We start from the raw sequence: 25,409 nt of genomic DNA, 5'->3' as shown, positions 1-25,409 counted from the left end.
TAGAAAAAAAGGAAGCACTTATTTTCTCTGCAAAAAACAAAATTTTTACCTTTTGAACATATTTTTGGATCAGCCAATTGAGTGACAACTCACTTACTTTGCTATATCCATACCCTTTAGTCCAAATGTTTGCCATCAGGAAGAAGGTCTCTTAAAAATGGAAAGCGGGCAGTTTATTCAGTGACGTACCATCCTGTTTATCTTGTTTTAGGGTCAAATGTCAAAAGGTCACATTCCTGCTCTTGGCAGAATCTCTCAGCAACCTTTATGCGGCATTGTTAGGAATTTCTTGTAATTACAACAATCCATTCAGTCAGTATAAGAGCTGGTTGTGTGCTGATACATGTAGCATTCAGCTTGCCATTTTCTCCAAACAACCTTATGTTTAGTGTCCACTATCGGACACCGAGTGATGCAACTCTTCTTGTCTGCAGGTGGATAACACAACAGTCTCATTAACTAGCTGAATAAATAAGTTGCCACAATGCTGCATGCAAATGCGACCAAGACCGCGGTCTCTGGCTTCCTTGGAATTTCTCATTTAGTTTCACTTCTATGACGAACAATGTCCAATTATTTCAAGAGACCATCAGTTTTGCATATGTGCAGAGAGCCATTAGGAGAGGGACCTATTCAAAGGAGAAGCTGTATCTTCAAGCTAATAGAGAAGGACTATGGGTCTATTGCAGGTGCTTTAGTGATACAGCATAGGCCCCTAATGCAAAGGAAAAGCTGTAAAATGTACGAAACTTTCTCTATTTTAAAATGGACCATCTTGCATTCAGTCTGATGACTCAGAGACGTGAACCCGTGTGGGAAGACATCAGGGTGTGAGAACTTTATTAAGGCTTTGAGGTGACTGAACTTGCAGCATGATATCTGTTGATAATTGTATGACAAGTAAAGGCAAAGATCTGCCTGAGGGCTTTATGAGTTTTCCCACAAGCAAACAAAAGAATTTAGCTAACACTTTTCTGAACATTGTGCAATTATTTACGTAAAAGTAGCCTTTCTCCATCAACAAACATGTAAGTTACTGAATGTAAACGCTCTGTAACAAATGCATTAAGGATAGATTGTTCACTACATCTTTCTATTTATCTGCTCTGTGCAGCTGTAATATTAAATTAACTGAATTGACAGACACTGATAATTTTAAAGCACATTCATGAACTGATACTGAAATGTAAATGCAAATCTCGTAAAATTACTGCCCTGATATGGATAAAAGTGCATCTTTTAATACAGCGAGTGTTTGAGTTTGAAACCCTCGTTTACTGACAAAAGTGAGTCTTATCACTTTACTACAGAACACAGTAAAATAATAAAATGAATCAGTTCAGAAAGCTCTTGTGAAAATAGGGTAATTTTCAGGTAATCACTCTGATTATGAACATGACTATTATGAATACAAGAGTAGGGACAACCACATCCACTAGCTCTATGAACAAGGTCTTATCAAGAGGAGATTACTCCTGAAGGCAAAATCCACCAGGATCAGTTGTCTTTTCCCTGACTTCTATCTGGAAAAAGTACAGATGAAATCAGCCTTCTTACTCATGTGTCCTCTGACCTGGAACTGAGGCATGACGCGTTTTTAACACTTATGTGCTGCAGCATGTGTGGCCGTATCAATAACTTTTACACACTTAAGAAAAGAAGTATAAAAACTCCTATTTAGTCAAAGGCTTCTTCCACTGTGAAGAAATGTTTTGAAACTCAACATTAACCAAAGACATGTTGCTCTGGAGTTGGAAAACTCTTAACAATCTTCAACAAACAAATATATGAATAAATATGAAACCAAAAAAGAAAAGCAATAAGGAACCCAAGAAGTGCATGCACAGCATGGGGGTGTGACCACCGCTGACTGAGTCATGCATACCTTTGGACTAATGAGCTAGGTTTTTTTTTTGCTAGGCAGCAGTGAGATAAGACGTCTTTAGAGCAATGTTGTCAGACGATTTGAGATCTTGTTTTAACTCCTAACTCCCCCACCCCACCCTCGTACCGCTGCCCACCAATAGCAGCGACTGCTCAAGGATTACAGAGCAGACGCTGCCAGATCATAGCTGGATGACGACAGGTTACTCACACAGTCCGTACAGCAGAAAACAGGTTTCAGTTCAAGAGTACGATCATAAACAAAAATGCAGGCGCATACTTACTCCCAGACTCATATATGTATTAGGTATTTTGTTTCAAACATTAAAATATGTTTAACTTTTATGCAATCTATCCGTGAAAGAAAAAAAAACAAACACATTTTGCTTATTATATTGCCTTCTTTGGATAAACATACAACATATAAGCCTGCAGCACATGCACACACTCAGAAAGTTCATAACACAATCTAGACTCAGCTTCTGCTGTGCACTAAGCTCTATAGATTTTTCAAACCCAGACTCAAACTCGGTTACTGAGAACAAATGACCTTAATCATGCTCGAAAAGCCTCAGCCATCACCTCAATGTCACTGAATCGTGGCGTGAGCCCAATAAGCACTGCAACGAGAGGGCCTAATGTTTTTAGCCATGCTATCAAATGCTTTACTCGACAGAACTCCTGACAGAGCTGAAACAGTTTAACGAGATTAAAGGATGACAAGACACTGCAGAAGGCAAGCATGGTGCATACGTGTGTGTGGGTCTTTAAAAATGGCGTCATCTCCCAAATAAGCCTCTGTAGGACCTCACAAGCACACACACACGCACGCACGCACACACAAGATTCGGTCTAGTCTTGCTGTGAAGGAGTCAGGCCAGTGCCGGCCACCGCCTGGCACCAGACAGACCCCCACCATCTACTCACCATGCTGACGCTAGGGATTAATACTTGGACTCCCAATGTGTGGTGGGGGCCGATGTGCACTGTGTATGTGTGGCCGTGCATGTATGTGTGCGTTCCTAGGTAAATGGGGGATGGGTCATGGGGCGCCACCTGCTTCTTCTCAGACACAATGAAGGAAGTCAGAAGAGTGCTCTCTCTTTTTTTTAAGATTCCTTAGGGAAAAACAGGCTTGAACACACACACACACACACCTACCTTCAGAGGTAGTTTGTTTTCATGTTTACAGAATACTGCACTGTTGAACCTTTCTCAGTATTAGCGGGTTAAAACGTCACTGCCCTGGGGCTGGAGATGTAACATCAACACAGAAGTGTGAAGTGAAATGTGTAATTATTAGGCATCAAATGCCGGGTTAAATGACACGTGAAGATACTTTTATTACTTTGGACTATATTTAATTTAGAAGCTTTTCAAGGCACCGTTTTAAAATTCTCTCAACGTCCAGTAAAAGAAGTCGCTATCTGCACTGGAGCTAAGATATTGTATGGAGCACAATTGTGGAAACATTTCAAAAGATACCGAGCTGTAAACGTTAGGATTTTAAGTTTGCGTTTCTATTTTCAATGAATAAATCACAATCACAAAGTTTGGTTAAAATAACAAGTTGACTTTTACGCAGAACTTCATACCTTGGTGGACTTCGTAACATTTAGGCTTGTGTGTTTATAGTAAATAAACATATTGTTTGTATACAAAACCTACTTGAAATTATCTTGACACCAGAGCAGCTTCACTCATCATGAACTGCTTTTATAGAGATGGTTTAATTATATCCCTGGCTGAAAACAAAACTGAATGGACATGTCGTGGGTGCACATAGCATCAGTGAGGAAGACTATTGCAGCACAATGGACGACTGAGAGCGACAACAGAGAACCAGAACCCACAAAACCTGTCCTGCAGGTTCCTTACACCTACAAATTCCTGACAGCTCACTTTCCCGTGAGATAGATGATACCGACATATGCGCGCACACACACACACACACACACACACACACACACACACACACACACACACACACACACACACAGTAAGTAAGTCTGGCTAGTCAGCCCTTTGAAGTGCCCAGCATTGATCATTGATTAGAACACCTCTGGAGGTCACCAATAAAAAGAGACACCAAAGACTGTCGACCTCTCCTCCCTGTTGTATCTAAAGGGATTACAAATGAAAAGAATTCAATGCTCCCCCTTTTTTTGTCAAGCTCTGTTAAGTGAAGTGGAGTTGTACCTGCGCATAACAATAGAACCTGATGCTGTGCAAGTACAGCATTTGGAGTAAATTCCCGTACATGACAACATCCTTGTATTTACCTTGGTTTTGTTTCCTGGTAGTGGCAAACTGGGACGTTCGCAGGGAGCTCGGAGCGGTCTTCCTGTAGAAGCTGTTACGATCTAGCGAGCCCACGTAAACAGGCTTGCGACCCCGCTTTGAACCGACGCTCCCGGCGCTCGACTCGTATCCCTTTTCCCGATCGGCATTGTGCCGGTGTATAACGGGATCCTCAAACGAGTGCATTTCCCTGAGCGCCAGCTTCTGGTTCTGCTGCTCAACCCATTGCTCACAGTGTGTTTTGCAATCTTTTCTAGGGTATTCCTCAAAATCCGCGGATGTGGAGCGCAAATCCCGATATCTGTCTCTGGCCTTGTAGTGGGAGCGATCGCCTTCCCTGGTTTTGTAGCGGTCTTCATTATCACGGTCGTAGTTGTCCACAGTCCTCCGCTCGTAGTGGTCTCTGTTGTGATCTCTCCTTCTGTGGTCGTCTTTCCTGTCATCACCTGGATCCCGGTACCTGTCCCTGTAACTACAGTGCTCGTCCGGTTCAGAGTCATATTGGCCCCTTCCTTTACTGGTGTAAGTTTCCTCACCCCTTCGATTGTAGTCATCTCTGTCCTTGTAGCTACTTTCTCTGCGATCATATCGATCCTCTGCGTACCGGTCATAGTAACGGTCCTTAAGTTTTCGCTCATTGTAGTAGCGGTCCTCCTCCCTACGCTGGTAGTGTTCCTTTTCTCTATAGCGATCACTCTCTTTAGAGTCATAATAATCCCTCTCACTGCCTCTGTAATTGTCTCGGCGAGAGTAGGTGTCTTCATACTCACTGTTGTAACTGTCAAGTTCTCTAGAATCGGGTTTACGGTCTTTTCTGCTGTCATAATATTGCTGATCTCTGTCATCGTTGTATTTCCTGTCGTAATGCTCCCTGTGGCTGTATTTGTCCTTACGATCACACTCCTCCAAGTCTCTATGACTCCTGTGGTCATAACGGTCATTTTCTCTTTCCCAATTGTCTCTTCTTCTTCTGTCGTCGTCCAATTTACCAAACCCTTCTTGAGTTCTTAAGTCATTATTGGCTTGTTTTTGTGGCACTCTGTTGTAGTCCTGTTGGCTGTAATCCTCAGGGCCCTGGTAAAAACATTGTCCGCCTTTCCACTCAGATATCCTTACATTTAGGTGACCGTCCTCTGAACCCGGGTGAAAGTAAACATCGTGGCCTTGAGGCCTGTTCTCTGGGAAAGCTGCCCTGTGCAGGTCATCATACTCTCGACTGGGTTGCTGGCAGACATTGCCCTGTCTAATTTGGGCTTGGTTCTCCCATTGTACTGGCCATGGAGCTGACACATGCACTGCAGGTGGCCCCGGCCCACCTACAGGCATCATCATGCTGCCATGCACTGGCATGGGGCAGCCCGGAGCTGGAACTGGGTCACCAGGGCTTGGCACCATGACGTGTCCCTGAGGCTGTCCGGGAGGAACAACTCCATAGGCACAATATCCAACCTGTTGCTGCTGAAGCTGAAGTTGGTGTAGTTGTTGAATATGTTGCAGATGGGCTATCCTCTCTCTTTCTCTGGCCCAGCCGGCATCGCCAAGCTCCTCCACACTCTTCCCTCTTCTTATCGGGCTGCCAGCGGCATAGTTCCAATCCACCGGCCCAAACATGACTGGGTTACCATAAACCGCAGGGCTCTTCATGGCTCTTGCCGTTTAAATCAGCCTACCCGGTGCTGAGACAGTTTCCTGTTCAACGTGGCGTCGTCCCTCTTTCCAAACTCCTGCATTCCATAACAAAGCGCTGTGGGAGACTCCACCTGTCAGGCATATTGTCTGTAACTCTCCCACTTGTTTTCTCTGTCTCCTCTCCACTGCCTCAGCAAGACTGTCTGGCCCAAGCACCTCCCAACCCTCAGAGTAATCACATCGTACCCTCCCTGCAGCTATCTCAGCGAATCGTGGGAGGAGAGGGTGCGGGGGTAAGGTTATTAAAGGAGGAGCCTCCTTGGGTTAATGATTGAGTAGAGTCACATGAGTGGAGGATTAGCCCAACAGCCCCTCCCATTGTTTCAATTGGCTAGTACCTCCGTCTGCAGGAAAACAATCTGCCTGCAGATTTTCTTTGATGGAAGACGAAGACTAACTTCACAGTTTGCCTTTAAGGGGCTTTGGAAGCAAATGTTTTTTCCCCCTACCATGAACAATCCGCCATCCTTCCTTGTATCCTGTTTCCTTTGTTTGAGCCATTTCCTGCTGGTATCACTGCTATGGTCACTAGGTCATTAATGCCGCATGTGGTGACAAACGCTATTCATTTCTGTCTGTGTGTGCAACCAGCTTTAACTTACAAATTATAGCTTCCAACATCTAAACAACCATAATATTTGTGGGTGATCTGAAACAGTGCAGCCTGTCGGTTTAACTTCGACTTACATCTCAAGGAGGAGCCAAAATGTACACATGAAGACATCCTCATGATTTAGTCTGACAAGTTTTCTTTTGGAGTATTGATTGAAAGAAAAGTCTGACGTAGAAAACAAGTGAAGGGATGATCTATATATGTATTATGTTTACATGACTCTGGAGAGGGAACGACTTTGGAGCAAACAAAGTCTGATTAGGATAGAGCAGCTTCTGAATAGCTGCTGGTGTGTACAATGAGCTTTTGTTGAGAACTGTCCTCTCTCTCCGGAGAGACACAATCTTTTAGTGTGAGAAAAAAACTCAGGCCTATTCATAAAGCTGGAGTATAATATATCCCTCCCCCTCCTTAACTCTCCATGAAAAAGGGAGGCTCTAATGGGACAGGTTTAAAGGACCTGCATGCACTCAAGTGCACACAAACACATGCATGTTGGATAGTGTCAGTTTACCATAAATTCCAATATACTAATAATAAAGCTGTTTATTCTCTGAAAGAAAAGTAAATAAATAAGTGAATAAAAAGTCAAATTCAGCTTCTGGTTTGATTAAACTGGTGTCAAGTTAGCCAAGCCTAGATAAACCTTCTCAAAACAACAAGTCAATTAGAAACAGGGCAATTAAACTTGAAGAATTTGGTTTACCAACATCAAGAAAGAGGAAAGAGGCAACAAAAGTATACACTCCAAAATACCCTTTCACTGAATTATTCTATCTTGCACCCTTATGTGTCTTGTTTACAATCATTTTTATTGTAGTGAAATAATGGTATTTTATTTGCAAAAGCACATTTGCAGTGCACAGTTTAACAAAGTAAGGCTGCGTGTAGACACCTTACTTAGACTTTGTCCTTTTCTTATCTAATGCAGTTTAATTATCAGTGTTCAACATCTCAGCTTTCAGAAGCTGAACAAGACCGAAACTGTGTTTGTGTACGTGTGTCAACTAAAGGAATGTCAAATACAACATTCCTCTCTGTGGCTGTGCTAGCTTATGTAAAAGAAGCTGTCAAGGGCTTGATTCACATTCGGCACATCTAGAAAAGGTGGTGTGATATCCAGGAAAAAGGTCATAGATCAGATGCATCCTAGAAGTCTCTCAGTTTGTACAGCTGACGGAGGGAAACCTGAAGCCACAACAGATCCTCAAAACAATGTTAAATAGATCAGGCTGTAGTGTCATGGAGGCTGATGGAGGCGTTCTAATAGTGGGTTTAAATAATTAAAGGAGGCTGAAGGTCAAAGAGCTTAAACAAGAAAAGAGGAAACACAAAGAGATGGTGGAGACAGAAAAACCTACACTGTGTGAGAAAAAGAGCGAACGGCACCAATCACAAACTGATTTACAGAGGCGTCCTCATATTATATGATTCATTTATGAATCAGTCATGATCTGATGCACTGGGTATTTGGGAGAGGGTTACCACTCTAGAATAAAAAATAATGAATTGAAAAGATGTCATATAAACCCCTCTGTTAGCACATGTTTGACACTTTCTGTTTTGGTATCGCACCTCCTACTAGGACTTTGAACTGGCCTCTGCGCGGTGAAGTGCAGGCAGACCCCAATGTTAAAGTTACTCCCCGCCTTGTAACAATAAGCTGCCATTGTCTTCCAAATGTCACACTCAGTAACACACCCTGCAAAAGCACGGACAAACAGTCACTCCTGGGTGAGTGTGTGTCCCTATGTGTAGACATATTCAGTAGAATAAAAACTTTTTTTGTAACAAAGACCCATAGACTATATGCCTGATGCGTACACACCTCGCTCTGAGCTAAGCGTTAAACAGGAAACCAAAGGGAAACACAATATCATACGAACAAATCCCACTTACCAACCTTTTCTGTTGATAATTACCGTATCAAATATTCTGTAATGGGAGAGTGAGTGGCTATTTTCCTCCTGCAATTGCTGAAACTCAACTCTCAAAAAAATCAAGTTACAATCTTTCGTCCATTTCCACTTGCAAACATTAAAGGAAAACTGATTCAATATTTTATTTAGGTACGGTAAAAGGAGGATATGAGAATTCCTGGCGTGTGATGACTGAATGGAAACTATGTGGTTGCATGACCCTTGGAGGAACCTGGTGCCAAAGGGATGAGTTGTGCCGGTAAAGCCATAAAGATCGTAGCATTGGTGAGTGACTAATACAAGGACATGAGTCAATTAAATGCAAAACAAATATAAACAAACATTTACTGATTTTTAGTTTACTCGTATAATGTGTAACAAGAGTAGAGGAAAAGTATTGAATTAGAATAGGCTGTAAACATCTGGTAGTAATAAGATTATCTTAACAAGATACATTGAGAGTAGGTAGACAACGGTGGAGGCTATTGTTCAACTACTCTAAATTTATCTTGCTAAGGTAATCTGTGACTAACTGTGATCAGTTTCTGATCACCAATCATTTAGAAACATTCACTTCGCATGAATTCAATAGGAAAGCAATAGAACTGAAACTGTGAGTATGTAAAACGAAACACATTCACATTTAAAAGAAACCTAGTAGCTGGCAGTAAATAACACACAGGTGTGTCACAGTGAGGAATACAGAGCACTGCTTTTGGAAGGTTGACACAAGTAAATTCAGTCTTAAGACATAATATCCTAAAATGAAAAAATAAATGAGAAACAGTTCATGGATTAAAATAACCGGATATGAGTGTCTATTTTTGGTGAATCCAATTTAAAAACTCTAAAATTAAAGTTAATTCATTCCATCTTGAGCTCAAGCCTACCTGCCACTCTGTGGGACCCGGCCTCCTGATGGAGTCCAAAGAGTGAGGAGAGATGTGCCACAGGCCATGCCACCGCTCGCCATAACCACACTCTGGGCCGTGCTCTCGAGTGGGCCATTCTCTGTCTGTCTCCACTACTGCGATAATCCCAATACACACACACACAATGTTTTCCCTCTCCTCACTTCTGAAGAACAGATGATGGAGGAAAAGGTACAGAGTGAGGACACCGCGATGAAGGGGGAAAAGGACATTGGGATAGAGACAGAGGGATCAAAAGAAATAGGGAGTGGAAAAAGAGACAGAGACCCACGTGCGCTGCCTCCCCTCTCACGATGTACAGGAATGCATCTCGTACCTATGTGAAAAAGTGTTGGGCTGCCAGAGACAGAACTGAGCACACAGTCGGTATGAGATGGCAAAAACTAATCTCAGATGATGAGCTTTTGCGCTACAACGACTGTTGCTAAAGCCGTTTAAAATACCAATACTTAAAAACGTATTTAAACACGGACAGCACCTGCCTCAAAGTCACAATTTCCTGTTACTCAACCTGAACCCTGCAGCAACATGCTGATTCTGCCAAATTCAATATACTTTTCTAAATTAGTATTGTACTGGGACTAAGACGCAAGCACACAAACAGGCACACAAACACGCACACACACTGACTTCATTTGCATACACAATCCTCCTTCCGCTGATCATTGTGGACAGTAAAAATGGATGTCTTGTTTGCATAGTTTACAGTAGAATTCAAATGTCTGTTTGTGTGTGTGTGTGTGTGTGTGTGTGTGTGTGTGTGTGTGTGTGTGTGTGTGTGTGCATCGTGTGTGTGTGTGTGTGTGTGTGTGTCTGGATAGAAAGTCAAAAAGGAAATCTGGTAAGCTCTAATGGCTCATTTCTAGATTCCTGCTATATTACATGTTGTCTTCAGTGACTGAATAATATGTTTTGAAGTAACCTCCAGGCAACCAGGCCTCAGAAGTAAACTATGACATCATGCAAAACAAATTATACTTGATTTGTTTTCTCCTTCGCAATGTTCCCAACTAACCCTTTTTAGCTAACGATAGCTGACTGACTTCTAAAGGAAAACATCTACATTGGTGGACGTAGTCTGGCATTTTTGCTTGCATGAAAGCTCATTATGTTTTTATCTCAGTTGCTTAATGTTGTAGTTTGACTCAACTTTTTGAGACATTTTATGTGATACATAAAACAAAGTTTCAAATTTCACAAACACAGATTTGTTGATAGGATTATGTTAAGATCAATATATGACTAGAACCTACAGTATGTTAAATATGTTTTAGCATTTTAGTGATTTTTTTTGCATCATTGATTTCGTAAATTGGTCTGCTCTCGGGCTGCAACTAACAATTATGTAGATTAACTAGTCTTTAGATAATATTCTTAATTATTAGATTAGTTAGTTAAGTCTTAAAAAAATCATCTGTGACATAATCAATCGCCCAACAGTCTTACCTTGTAGCTGCTGCTGCTCCAGGGCCAGTGTCTCCAGCGTGTAGTTGCAGAACTCCAGATTCTCCATGGCTTGCATGCGTGCCGTCTCATCCTCCTCCTCCTCCAACATGTTCCTGAGTTCCTCCGCTGTGTGTGCATAAGCCTCCATGTCGTGCTCCACCTCCTGTAGCCGTAGCAGCAGCTGGTACCTTTCCTCCTCTTCCCTCCGACTCTGATTTTCCAACTCCATCTCTCTCTCCAACTCTTTCTCGGCTTCCAGCTGACACTGGATTTCATGTTCCTGGGCAGCTGCGAGGTCCCCAAACTCAGCCCTCCCTTCTGTTATGTGGTCGAGGAGGTTTAAAGCTGGTTCGTCAGGGGTGTAGAAGACGGTTGGAGGATCGGTATTTTGTCTCGGGCAGCGAGGAGGAGCGCGTGGAGCCGGGCGGGCTGGTTTGTATGCCGGCGGGGCAGAGGAACGAAGGGCTCTAGGACGAGGAGGGGGAGGACGAAGGGTCCTGCGCCTCTCTAGTGAGGATGAGGCAGAGTTGGACTGCAACAGGTGCGACACTGGTGAATGTGAGGAGCCTCGCATGATATCCCTTTCATCGCTGAAATCCATAATCGAAAAGTGGCGCAACATACGCGATTTCTGGCTCAGGTCACCCCCTGAAGACATGTCCCTTGGAGCGCCACAGCTCACGTTCGTGTCACTGTATGAAGAAGTCAAGCTTTTCTCAAATTCAAAAAGCTGCTGGGTTAGCTTGGTCTCCAAGTCACCTGCTGAGGTTGCCAGGGCGTCTAAAGCGATAGACGTTGGCACAATACCATTGGAGAGACGCAATGTCTGCTGGGAGCGTTGCCGTGTCTCAGCGCTGCCCATCATCATATCAGCATCACTAACACTCGCATGGCGAGTGAGCTTCTTCTGCCTATGGCCCTCAGCGAGGTTAAATAGCGCCTGGCTGAGACTGCCAGTCCTGCTACTGGTGGTGGCACCATCCTTTGGGGGCCCCTGCTGGTGCCTCCTGTTTGTAGACCAACCAGACTGAGAGCTAGGCAAGGTGAGGCTATGAGATAATTTGGGCTTCAAGGATCGAGTGTTACCATTTGTATAGCTCGACCGATTTGTGCCAGAAGGCGGGCCTTGGTGCCGATGGCTACCTGCAGGCAGGCTAAGCCGAGATGGGAGTCTCGGCCTCGCTGGAGGAGTGGTTTTGGGTCTCTCAGGCCCTTTCTGTGGTGGGATGACAGGTCTACGAGGCTGAGAGTCAGGCCTGATACCCCCATCTCTCTGTCCTCTGTTGTCAATTTGAGCTCCAGTCCTTTTGTTTTCACCTTGCCACCTCTGCTCTTCGGTCCGCTCAAAGTAGTCCAGGTCCCACACTGTATGATCCTCATATGTCCTCCATTCAGGATCATTATCTGACCCATTAGGACATGCATGGCCTGAGCTGTGTTCAGAAGTACAGCTGTTCTCCTGGTCATCTTCTGGTTCAACGACATTCATTTCCTCTGCAGTTTTCTGCCCGTCGTCCTCTATTTTGACAAAACGATGAGGAAAAATACCGCGCCGCCCTCGCAGCTCCCCTTCCAGCCAACCATCCTCCAAAGTACATAAAAGACGGATGCGATCCCCCATATCAAAGTCCAACTCGCCTGGTTCCATGGCCCGAAACTCATAAAGTGCCACTACATAGACACCACCCTCCTCCTCTTCCACCTCGTCCTCTTCTTGTTCTTCTTCTACTGCCTCCTTCTGCTCCTCTTCGTCTTTCCGAAAAACCTCTCCTTCTTCTCCACCTTCCTCCTCTGTCCCCTCTCCAGCATCGTAAGGGTCCTCGTAGCTAAATTGTTCAGTGTCATCGGTCAAATACGGGCAGTCCACAGGCTCCTGAGGAGATCGGAGGGATCCCTGGAGCTCCACAAACCCCTCCGGGAAGATTCCCCTGCGGCTATCCAGCTCTCCCTGGAACCAGCCCGGCTCAGGGCGGCCGGTGATGATGATCAAGTCGCCCTCGCGGAAGTCCAGCTCCTCATTGAGCTGCGCGTGGAGGCTCATGAGGGCCCGGGCCTGGCCCAGGGCGTAAGGCGGGAGCTCTGAGGCCTGAGCCTGAGCTGAGCGTTCAGACAGCTGCCTGGAGCGACCCGAGAGGGTCAGCTCCGTCACGCATGATGTGGGGAAGAGACCACGGACGCCCCAGGCGTTACAACCACGCTGCCAGGCTTCTCCGAGGTCTGTGGACCCTCCAGCCTCTCCAACTACCACATCACCTACCGGGACATAGAACACAGGGGATCACATTCAACGTTCAAATTTACTGATGAGAATCATGTTCAAAATGTTTTGAAGTTAAAGTTACGCTATAGCAAAAGTTTCTAATATTGCTCAGTTCCACCAGTTTTTATTCTCAGGTGTTGTAGCATTCCAATTAGACATTTTTGTCAACGTTTTTGTCTGCAGTTCATTGCGTCGGTTATCTCAGATTACCTTTATTAATGCATTCTTAATAGCGCTGCTCTGCTGCTTATATATGTGGCGAATGAGGGATTATAGGAATGTTGACTTGTCCGCCAGAAGTCATGGGGGTTACATTCCAAAGACCTGCGGCTCCACCTCCCATTGTGTCTGGGACCAAAACTGGAACACAGCCAATAGGGACCATGGAAAACTATACTGGAAATGAACATTTAAACTCTCACATGACCAGTACAAACTGTTTCCTATGTTTCCTATGACCCAGGAAGGGTTATTATGACAAAACAAAAATATACTAGAATATTATTTTTGAGGGAATTTGGTCATAGGTTAAATAAATATGTATGTATGATAATAACATTTGAGTGAATTGTTCATTTATTAAATTAAAACATACTTTTGATGAACAATTCAATTTTTAACACTTTGTATACAACTACGACGACGACTACCACTAGAACTTCTAATGACATGCCAAGACATCAATGAAAAGTTTTACCGATGTAAAGGGACTTTGCAAACATTAGTGATGCATGCAGGAGGTTGAAAGACTCGTGTAATCACATGAGAGAATTCAGAAATGAAAGGAGAAGGCCGTCTACTAGGTTTTAATTTGGTATTTGGGGGACATCTAGTGGGGAGTTTTAGAAAGATTTTGTGTGTGAGTGACTATTGACTCACTATTACGTGGCGCCTTACGTAGTGGAAATCCTCCAAGGTTTCATCATATCTTATATCTCAAACCAGCACAGAGGTTTTTGTGTTTTGCTCAAGAGAACAGGAAAATCTCTTTTAAATGAAACATTTAAACAGCAGCAGGCTGAAAAAATGTAATTTTACTCCTACATCGCGGCATCAGTTCTAAATGATTTATGAATACACAAAGTGGCTTTATCTTCTTTCCTTATTGATTTTCAAGTGAAGTTCCACCGGAAAGACTGACATCACAAGTTTGAACCTTTACTAATTAGTTTTGTAAATAGCACTCCCTTGCTAAGAGGATGCCACCATTCACTATCACTCTCACTTCATTTTGTATGAATAATTAGAGAGTCAATAATTATTTTATATAATACAGTTATTAATATAAAAACGTTGTTGGATTTTAATTTCTGGCAACATTTTGAGTGTGTGGGTCCCAGTTTATGTGGAGACAAGGTCACAAAGTCCAACACAACAACACAAAACAAACGGTTTACCTGAACACAGCGACATCAACAAGTAGCGTTAAGCTATGTAAGAAAACATGACCGATTAGACTGAACAGAAACATACAGTATCAACATCATGAACAGATAACAAAGCCCATGTGTGCTCTGATGAGTGTTTGTATTTTATGACAACGACTCATAAAGGCAAGGAGTGGTTCATACTTCAATCTTAGTTCTATAAGTCATGATTGTGTGCATGCAGGATGTCCGTACCTCTCTTCAGGGACGAGAAGCCCGGCTCTGCTGAGCTGAAATCATTGGTGCACACAAAGAGTCTGTCTCCAGACTTGGTGCTGGGGATGGTAACCTCTTCCACAAAGGTGCTCGGAAACTGACCTGAAGATAGGACATCACAATCTGATGACTACAGTGAACACAATGAAAAATATCTCCTCAATGACAATGACAACAAGACTGAATTCATGTGTTTCATGTTCAAACAGATCACACATTGTGCCCTGGATGTAGTATATTTATCCTAATTCCATAATTTGTAGATAGTAACAGTATTGGGACAAACTCAGGTAATATTACTTGAATATTTAGGGGAAAGTCTGAACAGGTTAAATTGTTCTCCTTTTTTGGAGATTTGCACTAACTGATCCAAACACTTTGAGAATGCAAACAGATGATAACAGCTGGATTCAATACAGCACTTCAGCTCACAAAAAGGCAGTTTATGTATTGATATCATTTTCCAGGAGCCCACGCAAGACGACTTTTCTGAGGGAATCCCCTTTTTCATCGAGAGTGACTGTTGAAAAACCAAAGGCAAAGGAAGCAACGTTGCACACTTCTCGTCTTACCCAGAATGCATTGCGCTTCTAAGCGATAGGTGAACAAACACTATTTAATGTGTAATAATATATTTATTCATTTATGAAAGTATATGTAATTCCTCACTTTTTAGAGAAGTTTTCATTGATTATTCTCTATTAAATTAAAAGGCAAGAATGTTTCACATTTAATCCCTAGTGGCCATTCATGTATGTGTTGTGCAATGCATTACAAAACTCAGAGAGGAAGTAAACCAGGTCACGTCAAACTATTATTAGAAAGCATTGCTGTGTTCACACAAATGAAAAAAACAATAAGTGTCCAATGTGTCTTTTTGTTGGAATCAGTTAGAGACAACAGGTTTATACATAAAGTTAGGCAAAATGTATTTGTGGTAGACAAGATGCAACTCCGTAATAAGAGATATTCAACCATAAAGGATTATTTGCAGTAATAATGACCCCCGACACCTTACCTGTGACGCCATCTTTGTTGCCAAGCAACCAGAACTCATCCACGACACTGAGCACCTCGATGACATCGCCGGGGAAGAGGGGCAGCTCCTCGGACACGCTGGGGAGAAACTCAAAGACGGCACGCACCACCGACCCTGCCTCCATCACTCATAACCTGTTGAGATAAAAAAAAAAAAAAAAAAGAGATTAAGAGATCATTCCAACGCTGTGTTGTATAAAAAAATACATTAATTCATGAAGTCAAGTACAACAAGTTAAGATTAACAACAAGTTACACAAGTCTTTGCCATGAGCTAATGAGTCTCAGTTTTCTAGACAATGCGCACTGGTGCTATTCAAAATCCTTGCCATACAAATCAACAAATGTCTCACAAAGTGTGAGCTTTTGTGAAACAACTGCAAATGAAAGGGGGAGTGAGGGCATGAAAACCTGCAATAAAAAGACAAAAAGGAAAATAGAAAGCTGTACTTAAGAAGGCTGGAGGACATTCCTCATCACTCTTGTGTCCGTCTCCTGTTTCTCTGCTTTGTCATGAGGGTTTGAAATGTATAGCAACTCCAGCTCTGTGTAAACCAGGTGACTGGGACAAGCAATGCTTAACACTAGATATTTTATCACTTTAAAACATGTTTTCCCCTTTGCTCACTTCTTTTCCTTCCTAGTTGGTTGAATGAAGTGAATGCACCACCTGAATAAATTATACTCGCAGCTGCGGATCTGAGATTTGAAATGAAGAACATTCATTTAAATGCATTTCCTGCCGTACAAGAAGTGGTTCAAATATAACCACATTTACCAACTGGGCTTCTTTAAGGAGCATTCAGCTCATCCAATTATGTTTAAATCCCCTAAAAATGTGATGGGAAACAGATACAACAACAAAATCTGGATACAAAATAAAGGTATGTTTCAAAGAACTATTCATGTATATGATGCCTACATCAATTTGCAGCAACATGAGTGAAGACATACAACACAAGACATCAATTTGCATTTAATAAGTATTCCACCAGCCCTTGTGTGTCATTATCTGGAAACAGGCTAACCACAGGTGGGGATGGACACGCTGAAAGCGACGGGAAATGGGAGAAGGGGGTTGCAGTTCGCCGCGGTCAATGGAGCCTCTGTTTCGTTGGTAGATGGAGCCGAGGGGGGGGAGGAACGCGACTCGAGGCCAAGTCGGTGCCACTGTCTCTGGGTAGAGACACGGCGTCATGTGGCCATGGAGGTAGATAGATGACCAGTGTTAACAGAAGAAATAAATGGAGTGTGTAGGTTTCTCAGTGAAGGTTAAGCAGTTGGGGCGCACAGCTAAAGGCGGTAGTTTGTGAACTCGACACCAAATGGTGTTAAAGCCCCAGTGAAACACAACCGGGGCAGTAAGTTATGCAAGAGGGGCGTGTGCAAGAAGAGGCTAAAACACACAGCAGGCAATGAGCACAAACAAGCAGTACATGTATTTATTAAATGGCACAGAATCTTTATGTTATGCTATTCCTCAATACAAATGAAAAACACAATGTGAGGGCTTCTTTCTCTTGAGGAAAGAGCACGATGAACAACACGAGGAACACTGACTCTTAACTCATCTTTCGGCATTTCCTCAGTGCAAATGAAACAATAGCTGGCAGATTTAACATGTCCTGGCGTGCACGAATGAATCACAAATCGTCAATCTTTGAGGGGTTGGTTTTCATGAATCAGTGAGTGATAATGATCCTCCCAATAGCTCATACCCTTGTCTGTTGTATCCAAGTTTATGACACAGGTTCCTTAGAAAGATGAAGATCTGGACAGAAATGTCTGAACTTTTGTGTTTGGCATGCAATAACTAACTAAAGATAACAAAAGGAGAGAACAAAAGGCACTCTGATACTGTTAAGTTAAGAGGGTTGACAATGCTCTGACTGCTTTTCAGAGCCATTTGCAAAATAAAAGAAGGTTTCTCACACAAACACAACACACATTTGTGTGATTTGGGAGAGTATTTCTTCTCAGTGTGTGGAGGACATGTACAGCCAGAACGTGTGTCGTGCCATGAATTAAAAAGAGAACGACAGAACGTCAAACCATGCATCGTAGCAGAAATGTTTCACAAACCACACAAAACTTCCAAGTTGTTTTACTTATGACAATTGAGAAGTGTGTTTTGGGGCAATTTGACTAGCCAATCACAGACCAATATAAAACAAGAAGAAATACTGCAAGTATTTGCAGTAAAACCAGCACAAAACAGTAGGTCACCGTTTCACTATGAAATGACATCAAAGTATGTCCGAACACATGAGCAGTGTGCAAATCATTGTTATGATCAATTTGAATGACTTTAATCATCTTCAAAATAAGAATAATTGGATGACAGTGGTGTTGTTATGTCTCTCAAAACTCCACTGTTGTGTGTTTAATAGAGAACCTAAAGCTTTTAGTTGCTTGGTTGAATATATTGTAAAACATATTTTATCTTCTTTTCCTCTTCCTGTTTCCTGTGATTAAACAATGTATTTTTCACTGTATGTGAAATCGATGTGTGGATTGCAATCTTCTTTTAATCGTAGGAGTGATTATAGTAATGTCTCAACATGAATGTGGTAAAGCTTCACAACTTGACTCGATGCATCTTGTCACCACAGCTGCGCCAACACCCAGATAGCCGCCTTCTTCTACACCTGACGGCGGTGTCGGTGTCGCTGGGCCGCTGCAGCTTTCTTCAAGTTAATCCAGAAATCTGCGTCCAGCAAGACAAGCTCCTTAGTGTTATTTATGTGTCTGTCAGTGTGTCAGTGGTCCCTGTGCTCGGCGACCTTTACACCCCGCTCTGGCCGATGACAACACAAGCTGCGTGATGAAAAAACGGTTTGGTTTTCTAGTGATATGTCGTCACGCATAGTTGTTGAACATGGCGTCACGTAAAATAAGCTCAAAACCTTTAATGGTTCGTCCAAGCAAATGCATTTTTTAGTGCTAAATCAATAGCAGATATGAACATGATTCAGTTTCATACAGTAAATGTTTGAATACTGCATTAGCATTTAGCTAAAAGCGTCACTGTAAACAGCCTAGCATAGCTGTTAGCATGGCTGTAGACTCATGTTATAACGCACACATACTAAATATTGGTGGAATTTGTTAATATACTGCTCTATTAGACATGGTTGTGTGCAGTGCAGTATTACTTACATGACCGATTAGTACGCCATGAAATGAGCTCATATATAACAAATTTGCTGCATTCTTTAAGAAATGAACATGTACTTTTAACTTTAGGACGCAGTTATAGTTTGTCCTCTTCAGCGTGGCACAGTGTTGAGGTTCAACATGATATCACGGAACAAAACTCCTTGATAAAATCTAGTTTCATGTCTAAACATATCAAAACCAGCTCAACTTCAGACATGTCTTGATCTATTTAAAAAAGGACAAGAGGGATTTCATTTCTATCCAGCTAAGTCTTGTACATCATTCCCTTTGTAGGTCAATTAAACATTTCCACTGCACAAATGAAGTAGCAGCAGGCAATAGTTAGGAATCATCTTGCCGATGTATGACAAAAGAAAATGTGGAAAAACACCCAGTTTAGGCCAGCAGAGTTATGACGTTCTTCAATCCAAATATCGTAATGTCAACACCAGTTTCAAGTTGACAAAATGTTTTCAAGTACAAATAAGTAGTCTCTTTGTCTTCATCGCATCGTAAATGCAAAATGTGCATGTTTCAGTGTGCGAGTGGCTCATTCTGACTCACAACATCACCAGCTGAGAACCATTTTGTTGTTTTTTTGTAAGGAAGGGAAAACTGGAGCAGCACCCGAGTCTGGAAGAAATGTTTCAACCACGTTGGCAGTAGGGCTGTCCTCGAGCGAGAAACTCTTCGTCGACTAACACCCGTAATGATTATGTCAACTAATCGATTAATTCATTTCAAGCTTCCTTGAAATAAGTCATTCAGCATGAAATAATCTCAGTCGACTGAGATATATGCCTGTTAGTTGATTCATTGACTAAGAGAGGGCAGACAGTTTGTAGCAAGTGCCAAAAACTGCAGTTCCTCAAATGATTAAGCTTCTTGATGATGGCTCAAAAAGTAAGTCAGTCTCCATATACTGCCCTGCTAAAATGCCTAACTTTACAGCAAAAATAAACAGGTGTTTGTCTCTAAACTCATTTCTCTGTTAATGAAAACTGTACACCTGGTAGATTTTTTACATAATGCACCCATTAACATGATATTATGGCTGATTATGGAGGCATTTGCTTTAGGCTTTGAGCGACAGGTGGGTACCATCTCAGGTCACCTCTCGCCAGCTACCTGCTCTGCTGCATCACCGAGGTCGCCTCAGCTCTACCGACAATCCACCTCTTAGTCAATTTTTCAGGATTAGCAGGTGGTCAGGATGTGTCGTCATGGCCAAAGCCCCCACTTTGAGCTTCACGGCGGCTCTTTAGAAACCTATAGTTGCTCATGGAGCAGATCAGATAACTGTCCTTACGTCATTGGAAGACATCGCTTACCCACCACTGCAGCAGGACGGAAAGGTCCAAGGGGCAATTCACATACTGAAACATTACTTAAGCAGGTGTGTCTCTTCTATTAGGATTTATGAGGTCTTGATAAGCAGTGGGACTCTGGTCATGACTGAGTTGCCTGCAATGAACCCGAATGCTTTTAACAGTAGAGGAAAACACAATATTGCATTCTTCATCTTCAAACTGTGTTTACCAGGCAGGAGGAATAATGTTGTTGTTGCCATCTAATTCAATTAAGTTCCTAACTACTGGGTCCTAAATGAAGATTTAAAAATGTCTTCTGATGACATAAAACAGGAACAGGGAGGGTTTTTTATGTAGAGGAGGTGAAAGAGACAGTGTGACTGGAACTAGTGTGCCACTTGGCACCTTCCTGGAGAAAGTAACGGGATTACGACAGACAGCCAAATCAACAGTTGACACACACACACGCTCACACACACACACTCACTCAAGCTGACAGTGAGACAAAGCGCCAACTGTCTGACCTGAGACATGGCCCTTCAACCATCATCACCCTTCACTAAACTACCTGAGCGTTTGTGTGTTTCCAAAACATAACTGATCAGTAAAGACAAAGACATCACAGTAAGCCTTATTAGACCACTACACCGTTGGGGGTGAAACTGTTACCGGTAACCATTTCTATATTAGAAATGCATTTTAAAAGAGCGCAATTTTTAAATCACAAGAAAAATGGAAATTCTCCATATTGGCGAAACCACAACAAATGACTGGTTTCTGGTTATAAGGTGTTTTTTTTTTTTAACAGTTTCTGTTCTATTTGAGCTTATCCAAATTGGTTTTGTTCCACTGATGCAATATCTTAAATGTGAACTAAATTCACATTTTTGTCATGTAAACAAAAAAAGGTCAATTTGACTATGGGACTTCAACTTTGCGAGTGTCGCGCAGGAGGTTATGTTTTCATTTTGGTTTGTTTGTCTGTTTGTCAGCAAGATTACAAAACAACTACAGGTCGGATTTCAATGAAACTTTGTGGAAGATCCAAATCACGGGGACGAATACATGCAGTATTTTTCACTTATTAAATTGCCTTGGAGGTCTGTGCTAGTTGCTCCACTTTTAAATTAAAGTTATCTCAGGTCTTTCCCTGTCCTCGCAGGTGCAGCAGGGTGTGTGCTGAAACACTGGGTTAGTGGGAGCACAGAGGAAGTAGGATTTGCTGACTGCCTGTACCTTTTATTGAACCGGGCCATCTGATAGCAACAATGAAGCTGCTGCCTCATTATCTGTCTGCCTGCCAGGACGAGGCTCACATTGATGCACGACCAATGTGCCATTCATCCTTTTCAGATATACTGGAGGGCGGACTGGCACGTGGATGTCAGCACACACACACACAGACTGGTAGAAGCCTCTGGAGTGGGCTGGATGACAGCTGATGTCTTTTGATACCGATTGTTTACTGTGCAGAAGTGTAGTCCTCCCATCCAGAGTGCTGAGCCCACTGAAACGCATTCACGGCGAAAAACAACATCGCCAAAACAGGTGACCAGCCAGTGGACGGTTCTGGATATTAAAAACGATGGGACATCTGTTGCTTTTCTATTGACCGTCTAGTCTTTCAGCACATGTGATGGGGTGAGCGAGGGAGGGGGCGGGGGGGGGGGGGGGTGCTCTGTGTGGTTGATTGTTGTCAACACAGGTCATGTGGTTTTCTAATAATCTGTTTGGAGAGACAGTAGCTCACACCTCCTGTCATGGTAGAGATCTTAACCAACATATATCTTTATGCTCTGTGACTGGTAAATAATCACACACACACACACACACAAATATTATGATTTAGTTCGGGGTGTTCTGGTACTTGGTGGTCTAGTGTTTACAAGCGATAAATTGTGGATTATATGTTTGGTCTCTAAAAACTTTATGGTTGCTCATTTTGTCTGGCCAATTGATATAGTTATAGTTGCAGAGGAATGTATTGATGTATGTTGGTTACACATTGTGTTTGAAAGATATTGTTCTAAACAATAAGTAAAAGGCAGGACAGTGAAGAGAGCAGTCTGGCTTTAAAGTGCATTTCAACCAGATGAGACAGCGCAACGCGGCCTCAGCCAGCTGGAAGAAAAGAACACATCTGGCGAGCTGAGTCAAATGCCTAAAGATGCCAAACGCTTTTGAAATATTTGGCGAAGCAAACATGCAAACAGTAAACACATACGAGACGAAAGAGCACGCAGACATCCAGTACCGTACGCTAAAATGCCAGCTCTGCATTTCAATACAAACAATCACTCGAGTGATTGTCAACTTTTTGTCAATTTAAACTGCTTACATAAAGACACAGGAAGGGCTGTTCCTTTTATTTAAAATAGCCCAAACAGATTTCTTATACCCGGGCGGGCTGCTTATGTCCTTTAGTGTCTCTGTTACGCCTCACTGGCTAGCCAATCGCCGCCAGCGTCACAGCTGATATCCCGCCCCACGACCTAGTCGTAGAAGTGTAGCACCCAGTCTCTGGTTCCCACCCGGGTAAACACGGTTAGCTTTGTTAGCACCGTTGCCGTGATTTTGAGAGCCGTGTGGAGTCAATAGCTCTGAATATCGTATGAGCGCCTTTGACATTGCTCTTGAGTGCAATAAGTCAAACGTGAAGGAAGATCAGTTTGTTTCAATTGTTTCTATGTACTTCTACAAATGTCCTACTGTCTTCTTTGCATCTTCTTTGAACAAAAACTGTGTTTTAGAAAGAGCAAAATGTCATTTTATTATTGTCATTTTTTATTTTATTCCGCTCACCGCCTCGATTATATGTGTGGAAATGCTTCTACTGATTGTCTGTAACTTTTCTAGCAGTAAAGAGTGCGCAAGATGTGTTACTGCTGCTACATGAATGGGGGAAAACCCTGGGTGGGTCCTTGGAAAGAGACTGGAAACACTCTTTTTGGCTCATCCATAGCTCTAATGCTGTGTTCACACCATCTTATTTTTCAGACTCCATTGCATCCTTTTTTCCCTTTCCTTTCCTTCTTTCCACTTCTTCCTCTCACATTTGTGTCTCCATTCCTTTCTCAAGCCTGCACGTGTTGAATATTAATGACACTAACACACGTACACACACACACACACTGGGTGGAACCTCTCTTTTGCATAAACATTTCCACAGCAAGGAGGGCGGCTCGGATGTCTGAGCTCGGAGGGCAGAGACTGCGTTGTCTTGGATACAATGATCTGTTTGGACAGTGGAGGGTTTTCCCTGAGAGAACCCTCAAGGATTCACCGCTCCTTTAAAACATGGCTGAGCCCTAATAGTTTGCATATGAGCCGTCCACATAAATGATCTCTCCCTTGGCATTACATCATGACATGCCTGCAGGAACATGATCAATTCATGGAGGGGGGAATCCATCCAAAAACTAAATTCTCACATCTTCCCTCCAAACATTTAAACAACTCAGGGTGAATCGAGGACATTGAACAGAGACTGCCAAGATGGTAAAACAGGCAGATTCAATGAGGTTTGCGCATCAACTCTTGGGACAGCTCTCTGGGACTGGCCTGCATGGAATAATTGACGTAGAGGACTGAAATACCAGCTCCATGTGAATTCAGCCCAAAACACTGCAGGGCTGGTTCATCTTGAAATGGTCACATAAGTAACAATCAAATCATGACAAAACACATTTGAATTGCTCTATAGTTTCAGAAATAATTGTCCATGACGAAATAAAACTTATTAGGCCGTAAAGGTACAACAGAAGTCTCGATGGTCCATAAAACTAGTTTCTTAACTGCTGTCCGCGGAGATGCAGCACATCTGATATATTACAACAGTTACATTTTTACAAAATCATACAACTGATATACATCTTACTCAGAGTCACTCACTTTAATTTGTAGAAGGTTGAATGCAAGGGCAAAGTCCAGCTTCAAGTCTCAAGTCCCTCACAAGTCATCTGCAAAGTATCGTTATGTATGTTGCAGAATGTCAAGCACGTATCAAAAGGATCATTAGCTGTGATGGATGGCATTTAGAGTATCATGTTACGTCTCTGTCTTCGTGGCTTATTGCCTCAGTCTGTCTCGTTCAATCTCAAGAAACACAACTAGTTTGTCTATATAAGCAATTACAGGATTCAGATAATTAAAAAAAAAAAACAACTCTCATTCTCTTTAATAACCTCAACCACATAGTTAACTTCAGTCCACGTCTCAGTCAAATAATTACTGTGCTGAAATATTATGATATCTGATGAGCAATGTTCAGGCTTCACCGTTTCTTGGCAGCCTCTGCTCTACATACTGGTCTTCCCTCTTTTCACCTTCAGGTCAAATCACATAAATTTCCCTGCCTATTCAGCCAAGCTAATACTGTGCCCCCAGCAAAGAACGTAAGGAATGTCACTCATTAATGTTTGAGAAAAGCCTTCTCTCTAAAAGTGACAGTTTTACATAATATTTGTTATTTTCGCATCATCAAGATATTTGTATTAGTGCTATTTCTTCTGCTCTGCTGCTGTCGCTCAAAGTGCTCTGGATTGGTTGCAATTATAATCACATCACAGTGATTATCTATGCAGCTGTTACAATAAACACAATGGCATGTTCCAAAGGATTTATTGAGGACTAACTGCATATTGTTTTTGCCATGATGTAACACATGCAAACTGACACAAACATCTCAGGTTTCTTTGTCACCAAGTAGTGATAAAGGCACCGGATACAAGGGTTGAATAATTTAGTGTTGGATATTAAGGTACATCCAAACTTCTGACTCTGCACTAAACACACAAGTAGGACAACAGAAAAGAAGAAGACACTCTTGATAGTGTTTAAAGAAGCAGCTTCAGGCTGTTTGTCAGTTATGACTCACAAGAAGGAAAAGTTAAAATACACTGTGATGCACAGTCATGGTTCACATGGCAGGATAAGGTACAGACTCTTTCATTTTAATTTTCACATAAAGATTAGTGGTTGGATCTCTGCTGGCGTGGAACTAATTAAAATAACCTTTATGGCGTGTGCCAGTCCCAAAGCATAGCAACTCTGAACACTGCAGCTAAAGAGCAGAAACAAAAACTAGTGTTGTTTGGAGTAGAAATACTGATATCCTGACTGCAGTGTGGCTGAAACAAGCAAAATGTTGTTATACAACACATTTTGTATTTGTTGATTTTCAGTGTTAGTAAGTATGAAACAACGCATTTGCTTC

At 42.4% G+C, this 25,409-nt stretch overlaps 1 protein-coding gene across 3 annotated transcripts in view; it reads right to left on the bottom strand.

Annotated features, from left to right (window-relative positions):
• dnmbp (dynamin binding protein) overlaps positions 1-25,409 on the bottom strand; it is a 40,492-nt gene that overhangs the window by 13,160 nt on the left and 1,923 nt on the right. For 2 of the 3 annotated variants that reach the window (XM_068583341.1, XM_068583342.1), the window contains exons 2-4: positions 15,706-15,860; positions 14,667-14,789; positions 10,785-13,037 (exon numbers count right to left, since the gene is read on the bottom strand). In XM_068583341.1, the coding sequence (XP_068439442.1) occupies positions 10,785-13,037; positions 14,667-14,789; positions 15,706-15,850 (2,521 nt within the window). In that variant the 5' untranslated portion in view covers positions 15,851-15,860. Of the gene's footprint in view, positions 1-4,166; positions 5,986-10,784; positions 13,038-14,666; positions 14,790-15,705; positions 15,861-25,409 lie in introns of those variants that run through there. The other variant, XM_068583343.1, reaches the window with a different exon arrangement.

This window comes from Clinocottus analis, unplaced genomic scaffold, assembly GCF_023055335.1.
Source record: "Clinocottus analis isolate CAN_PGR_092001 unplaced genomic scaffold, fCliAna1.0.p SCAF_19, whole genome shotgun sequence".
NCBI lineage: Eukaryota > Metazoa > Chordata > Actinopteri > Perciformes > Cottidae > Clinocottus > Clinocottus analis.
This window is presented reverse-complemented; position numbering and strand designations above follow the sequence as displayed.